Source organism: Hordeum vulgare, chromosome 5H, assembly GCF_904849725.1.
Source record: "Hordeum vulgare subsp. vulgare chromosome 5H, MorexV3_pseudomolecules_assembly, whole genome shotgun sequence".
NCBI classification, from domain to species: domain Eukaryota; kingdom Viridiplantae; phylum Streptophyta; class Magnoliopsida; order Poales; family Poaceae; genus Hordeum; species Hordeum vulgare.
In genome coordinates, this window is record NC_058522.1 from 571,156,172 (window position 1) to 571,164,102 (window position 7,931).

Genomic DNA, 7,931 nt, shown 5'->3' on the forward strand with positions numbered 1-7,931 from the left:
TGTGTCATGAACAAATTGTCAGAATTGATTTACTGCAGTAAGTTTTGTCCCCAGAAGCACCGGGCTACATGTGTGAAAGAATAATGTAAAAGACAGACAGTTTAGCACATCCAAAAATACTCGGTGTTTTGACCGAATCCTGATTTTGGTCCACAAAGACTATCGCCACCGTGGTCTTGTATCATGGAGAGTACATATATAAGAATAATTACATCAATGCACAACAATGTGTTCTAGAATAATGCATTTTCACTGGCTCTTTGTTTATCTTTGGGAGCCAAAGGGGCAACGACGCGCTGAAATGCCCAGGAAATAACCCTGCTAGACCATCAAAACTTATCATCAGGGTTTGCCTTTCATGTTCAGAGGAGAACAAACAAAAGCACAAGTTATGAGAGAAAAGACTTACGGATATCCATGCTGCAGTATACTGCATTTAGCAGATTGGAAGGTTAAAACAAACTGTCTGTCCTTCTCGCACTAGCCACAAAAATGTACTGATTCTATCAGAACTACCAAAAGTGATGCATGTATCACGATGCAAGTCGCCCAAACACAATTCCCCAGAATACCAGAGCTCCAAACCACTTGTTTGACACAAATCTGCGGAGTAGAGATGAACCACAATGAGGTTAAGCACTTCATAAGTAGTCTAACAAACCAATGAACACACCATCTGTTTTAAATCTCCATGATCTCAATGTAAAGAAACATACTTCCTGTTGCAGTCCATGCGGTCAGACAAGTCGACGGTTGTAATCTGCCATGCCAACTGTGCAGCTGCGGCTGTCAGAAGAGGGTAGTAGGGCCATGCTATCGAACATAATTAAAGTAAGCAGTCAACATGTATTATTTAAAAACAATTTATTTTTTATAAAACCTGACATTCTTATAACGAGCACCGACCAAGTTCAGCACTGTAGCCACTGAGTGCAAAGCTGCCAATCGATGCAGTACCGAAGGCACTGATCCATTGCTTGGTTGAATCTCCAAACCTTAATGCTGTGGACTTAACTCCTACTTTGAGGTCATCTTCTTTGTCCTGGAATGTATATGGATACGACCATAAGAAGCAATGCTTTTGCTCAGTTTAGATATGAAAGAACACCACTAGTAAAATACCTGATGTGCATATATGGTATCGTATACCAATGTCCAACATATACCAGCAGTATACAGTGGGACGATGACAGAAGGATCTAGGCTCCCTTTGATAGCAGCCCATCCTAACAAAGCTCCCCAGTTGAAGGTCAAGCCAAGAAATGCCTGAGGCTGTTACAGACTTACAGATGCATTGGAAGTAAAGTAAGTGATTACTCTCTGGACACAAGATTATGCTAGTAAAACTTTGCATGTGCTTAGAACATACCCAAAATGTGAACCTCTTCATCAAGGGATAAGAGAAGACCAAAAGAAGAGAGGACGCCCCAAGAACACGGCTACATAGATAATGAGACAAATTAGAGGTGGATATTACAATAATGACATAAGCAAAATACATCTGACAAGCTGTCATATCTTTGGAGTTTATTTGAAATGAATGGTTGAAAATAGATTAAGAGACACTGAGACACATATTGAAGTTGTAAATGTTTTTTATGTGAATCCCACAAAATGCCAATTACTATACAGTTTGTTTGGTGGGATAGCATCCAAAACAGACAAACTGCATTCCAGTCACACAAGCAAAGAAGACGCAATTTACCTAAAGTCGTTTAGTTGGAGAAGAATGCCCAATCCCAGCAGTAGCTGAGATCCGAGGAAGCACACTCCCTGAGAAGGGGTTAGAGCACCTGATGCAAAAGGCCTGCTCTTGGTGCGCTCAACCTACACGAGGAACAGATGGGTGAATTCCATGCGATCATCAGAAGATACCATCGTCAGTTCATTGCATGATCCACTTAATGACTTAAGTAATAAGACAGTACAGAATACTCAAATCTAAGAGTACGGCCTACATCCAACTTATCTAAAATCTTGGTGAGCATATGTTTCTCTCCATGGCTTCACTATATTGTTTGAGTTAGCTGGTACTAACACTATGGTCATGACATTTGACACTCAATCTTGCTACATTCCTGGTTCAAAAGGTAAGCATATGATACATCGAGAACCGTAGTTGATCTTTTTCTGTATTCACGGTAGCGACAACCTGAAAGGCATTTTTAATTATCGCGCAAAGTCGGAGGAGTTATTTGCAACAAGAAAAAACTAGAGGAAGAACGAAATCACCCTGTTATCAATGTCGCGATCGAGAAGATCATTCACGGTGCAACCAGCGCCCCTGAGGAGCACAGCTCCACATCGCCAACATTCTCAAGTCAGGGGGCTCCCCGGGCATTGCCGCCATTGTGATTGACCTATGAAGCAAAGGTTACAGCAGCTCTATAAGTGACAGGGTAAAAGAAGTTGCTGTGTGGGTAATAAACTTGTGTTCTTTTTCTTCCTAAACCCCAAGAGCAGGCATAATTAAGTCGTAACTTAAGAAGACAATGATCGAACCTATCAAATGTTAGTGCGCACAGTAAATCTTGGAATGTGATCTCAGGCTGCTCTCTAGCCTCTGCTTTGTACGCAAATGGTGTTGAGGGATAGCAATGCCAGCGGTAACTAGTAAGCGTACCACATGCAGGGCCAGCCGAGGAGCCAGGTGCCGATGGGCTTGTCGAGGCGGGCGAGCATCGCGTACGGGCGCGCCGCCTCCGGGAGCCACCTCTCCACCCACGACACCGACACCGGCGGCGGCGGCTCCTTCTCCTTTGCCTGGTCAGTGGAGAGCGAGGAGGTCGAGAGCGGGTGCGAGAAGCTGGCGGGGAGCAGGATCATGTCCATGTAGTAGGAGGACGCCGCCGCCGAGGCGGAGGAGGGCGGGTGCGGGCATGGCCGGCGGCTTCGGGTGGTCAGGTGGCGCCGGGCGGCGGGATTGGGGAAAGGAGGAGGTGTAGGTGTGTGGGTGAGCGGGGAGATGGACGGGAGTGGGGCGGCGATGCGGGCGCGGCGGCGGAGGGCGGCGGCGGCGGCGCGGAGCAGAGCGGAGGGCGCCATGGACGGAAGCTCAGGGCGGCTCTCTGTCTCCTCGGGCTTTGGGCTGTCCTTCTTCGGGCGGGCCAGCTAGAGGCCTAGCCCAGGTACTGCTGGACTGATTCTGTTTTGGGCCCAGCAGACGCATTAGGCGGGTGGGCTGTGGTCACTTACAGAATTGAGCTTTCTATATTGTTCCCCGACAATACGGCAATGGAAAAAATGGTTTGTTTGTTAGTCACACATTGAAAAAAACAGCAATACTATAGCGCTGCAAATAGCACAGTATAGCATGGAAAATATTATTTCGTTAAATTGATTGGTGTATATTATTTCACTAATAACACGTTATAGTGCAATATACGTAGTACGTTAGTAGCATATTTTCCAGGGCCGCACTATTTTTTTCCTTGCTGACATGCAAGTGGTTTGTCCTAGCTAGGGTCTGTTCAGCAAATCTATTCGGTGGGTGGCTCATACAACTTATCAAAAAGATTAAGGTTAGTCTAGCTCGTGTCGGTTAGTCAAACTTATATGAGAAAAATAGAGATATGGAAAAAGTGACTTCTTTAGTGTATGTTTTTTATTCTCTTGCAACAAGATGAAATGGCCTTCTCTTAGCGAGGTCGTGTTAGATAATTGATAATTTAAAAGAAAACGGTTTCTTCAAAATTTTCCATCCTAAGCTTGTGCAGCATACACTTGGGCATATCATTCGGTGCAGATTCAGTATAAGACCTCACAAATGGTCTCCGGGATCTCCTACATGCACAACCCCTTATATCAACGAAATATATTGCGAATAGATGCATAAAAGCTAAAAAAAATGCAAGGACCCTAACCCTAACTAAACAGAGGAGAAGGGGGACTTACAAAGTATTCAGTTTTCATGAAACCGTTACCATCTGATGTCGTCATCACTGTTCTCTTCACCATCCCTCCAATACATCATGATCACCTGCGACGAGTACGGTGGCGGCGGCTTGGTATTAGAGCAGAGCGATCTTGGGTAGAGAGTGAGCGAGAGAGAGAGAGAGTGAGTGAGAGGAGAAGAGTGATTGAAGAGAGTGAGGAGAGAGAGTTAGCTCGTTTTGACCCGGTTGGAACGCACACCGCTAAAGGAGAGCACGGGTTGTTTCTACAGAAAGCGAGGAGGTTATCCGCAAAAGTGCGGTGCCGCACGTCGTTACGAGGACGCTCTATCGTTGATGAAACTCTAAGGATACCGCAAAGTGTCCGTATTCACGTGTATAAGGATCATATAATAGTGTTTCTCGACTAGCAAGACCAAATCGTATTGCGGCAGAGACTTCAAGAACCAAATGTGTGAGTTTCTCATTCTCTGAATTACTTGGTCGGCATAGGATTGCATCTCGGGTGAGAACCTCGAGAGTCTTCCTATCTATACACTTGAGAATCCTGAATGGTTGTTCCTCTAGCTAGCGGGATGTACGGCCAACCATGTCGGGTGGTGCTCTCGTGCAATCCTGCGGCCTGGCTGCATGCTGAACCGCCGCGGGCAAACTGTCTTCGATGAAGACGACCAGGAAGACCTAATTGCGCTGTAACGGTTAGAGATTCTGAAAGGAGATGCCTGAAGAAGAAAGTGTCCGGGTTTGCTAGTGCTTGTATAATGCAAGGTGTTTATAAAATATATCATATTTCTTTAAGGGGTTGCTACGCGTCGGCGGGGCGAGATTCGCCGCCTCGCAAGACGTTGGATCTGGCGGAGTGAGCGACCGAGTGTTACCCACTACCATTGCAACAATGGTTGTGTTATAGTAATTTTATGCAACATGAGTCATATTACAGATATTTTTGTAAAATATATATCAAGTTGTAGATTTTTTTTGCAACAAAGACCTTGCTACATTTTCTTACAACAAAGGTTATATTGTAATTTTTCTGCAATAGTGATATTCTTACAGTTTCTTCTGCAACGGAGGTCTTGCTGCAATTTAATTATTTTTGTAATAAAGAGCATGTTACAGTTTTTTTTTCACAACAGAAATCCTGTTGCAGAAAGAAGAGATCGTGGGAGCCAGGTCCACCACATGACGTGACGCTAGTGCCGTACAACCAAGACGGTGGATGCGAGTGTGATAATTCGCCGGCTAATCCATTCATTTCCCTTTTTCTAAGCACCGCAATGTGATTGTTGGAAATATGAGCAATTTATCATATGATTTTATTAACAGAAACAATCTTTTACCTAATAATAAAGCTATCGCTTTTGTCGGAATTTCCGCCGCGTGAGTTTTGCATAAAAACCCTTCTGTTTTTGGAAAATCAACCCGCAGTCCTCGCTTTACAGAAAATCCCTTTTTGCTCTCAGCGCCTTATCCACACACGCTCGCTCCGGATCCCCTCCAATGGCGCCCGCCCCCACCACCCCCTCCTTCCTTCGGCCCCCGCCGCTGCATCCCCACCGCATCCGCCTGCCCGCCCCTCCTTCCTCCGCGTCCTTCCGCCTCTCCGAAATCCTCGGTGGCCGCGGCCTCTGCAACGGCGAGGTCGGCATCCGCAAGGAGCTCCTTTCGCCCACCCCGCCCTCACATCCTCCGTCGACGCCCTCGGGAGACTCCTCGTCAGGAAGCGCCGAGTCGGACCCGCCGGCGGTGGACCCGGACGCATTCGAGAAGGAGATGATGGGCCTCACGGGCGGCTTCCCCGGCGACGAGGTCGGGCTCAAGGACTTCGTCGCCAAGAACCCGCCTCCTCCCAAGAGAGCCCAGACGGACGGGAAAGCGTCCTCCGCCGTGGTTTCGGCGGGGCGTCCTAGGCCGCCGGAGCTGCCGTTGTTCCTCCCGACTCCATTACTTGCGCACCTGCTGCTATCCTGATCCCGATTGGAAGCCCTCGAGCTGGCACAAGAGATTTTTCTGAATTGAAGTACTCGGCCATGTTTGGGGCCAAATAGCAATATCCAATCTACTACATGGTGTATCAATCTAAGGTTCGTATAATCTGCATCTTTTCTGTACGGGCCTTTGAATTGTAACTATATCTCTATTGATGAGTCATATGACACGGTAATATACATAACCAGCAGAGCACCAGCCGGCACACAAATGCCAACTTGATCTATTTCAGTTCCGTGGTACATCCGTTACAATTTACAAGTGTACCTAATACAAAAGAAATTAAGCACCAAGTTCTTTTAACTTTAATTCTGGGTCAAAATCTGGGCTTGCAATGCTTCAGCTTTTGGGGTTCTCACAGTTCTAGATTTTTCTTCTTGAGCACTTGGCTGAGCTGAACCTTCTAGATCACCATCGGTGCTTCCACGAACTTCTCCTTTAGGATGTGCTTCAAGGAGGTCCGGGGGTACTCCATGCAGCCCCTGAAACCCCAATTGAACTGGATGTTCATGGAGTCGATATGGTCTAATCGGCTAAACATTGCTGCCAACAGGTATTTCATCTGGTGTGCTTTTGGTAGTTTTTAGAGCGGACAACAAGATGCAAGTTTGATTCAGAATCATATGTTGTGTTTACTTCACACTTCCCTACATGTGTGATACAACACTGCCATATTTCCCACATTGCATAGAGTGCAGTTAGCCAGGTACTGATTGTGAAAATCATTGGTACGTATCTATGCAATTTGTTTATTTTGGCCAAGACAATCATAAGTATTTAAGCATATTCTTCATAGAGCCATTCCCATAGTTTTGATGGTGAATGATACAAGTTACAGATTTAAGTCTATTTCCAATACAAAATGTGACATCATGTTTTATCTGCTCAAATTATGTTCTATTATGCATGAATCAATGTTGATAATTAACCTATCATGCCTGCTTTCAGTTACCGATTAAACATATTGGGTTACATTTGCACCTTTTAAGTAAGCAGGAAATGTAAAAGAGGTCATATTCAAAGTTCATGCTTCCTCTTGCTGTTATTTATCTTTGTAAACACTATTATGCTTGCTGCTCTTCAATGAACAGTTATAGTTTCTGATTGGTCCTTTGGTGACATATTAGCTTGCCTTAAATCATTGCTTGGCACCCTCACACTAGATTACATGCAGGCATGTGTGCTGTCAGGAAACTGTGGGGGCAGTGGCCAGTGGGTCACCATGTCCATGGTCATTACCTAGCTCGTGGTCCACGAACGCTGCTGGTCATTGTTGTTGACCTCCAGCATAGTCATGTTCATGTTACAGGAGAAGAAGGTTAAATTCTGCAAGAGAGACTGGACATGTGCAAACTACTTGGTGAGTGCGGGTCGATTGGGAGTTTGGGACTCATGGGACTTCCATCGTGGATCAAATGAGACACTCATGTGTGGAGCTGGAAGAGGTGGTGTCGCCGAAGGCAGTGCCAGCTAACGCATGGATGGCCAACGAAACCGATCACCACGACCAGCATGTATGCATCATATTATCAAGCATTAAGATGTCAAGGCATAACTTGCTGGCAGAACCATTACCAAGCATGTTGACCATTTAAACGCATATGTTATCGAACGTGGGATGATATATGTAGTTTTATAGCAATACACATGCGCTTTGGGATGTATATTTTGCAGCAATACACATGCGCTTTGGAATTAAATGGCTGGGTGATTGAAGAGAGGAAAAAAAATGTATGCCCTCAAGTAAAATGATTATCTAAAGAAATGTCTTTTTATATTCCATTGTTGTCCCGTTGCATCGCACGGGCATCTTACTAGTAGATAAAACATGACTAACATAGAAGAGACCAAACAAGTCATGCAATATGTCGACGTTCGTGGCATCCGGGATGAAGAGGTCAGTAATCACGTTGAGCACTCAGACGAAGCGAACAACCAGCAGTCGAGGGGCGCAACGTTTGTATTCAATTTCCACAATGGCTCGACTCATTTTCGTAACCCGTGAGGCGTCGTGACGAGGCGTGGCGAAGCGGACGACGGCACAGGAGC

The 7,931-nt window shown here is 45.6% G+C and overlaps 1 protein-coding gene and 1 pseudogene across 1 annotated transcript; one reads left to right on the top strand and one right to left on the bottom strand.

The window, feature by feature from the left end:
- LOC123397365 lies at positions 1 to 3,045 on the bottom strand (annotated as a pseudogene).
- A 2,342-nt stretch (positions 3,046 to 5,387) lies between these two features.
- Positions 5,388 to 7,702, top strand: LOC123399387 (NAD(P)H-quinone oxidoreductase subunit S, chloroplastic-like). Its single transcript, XM_045093802.1, has 3 exons — positions 5,388 to 5,977; positions 6,325 to 6,435; positions 7,057 to 7,702. Exon 1 carries the CDS (start codon positions 5,394 to 5,396, stop codon positions 5,862 to 5,864), a length of 471 nt encoding a protein of 156 aa, XP_044949737.1. The 5' UTR covers positions 5,388 to 5,393; the 3' UTR covers positions 5,865 to 5,977; positions 6,325 to 6,435; positions 7,057 to 7,702.
- Positions 7,703 to 7,931: the final 229 nt, after the last annotated feature.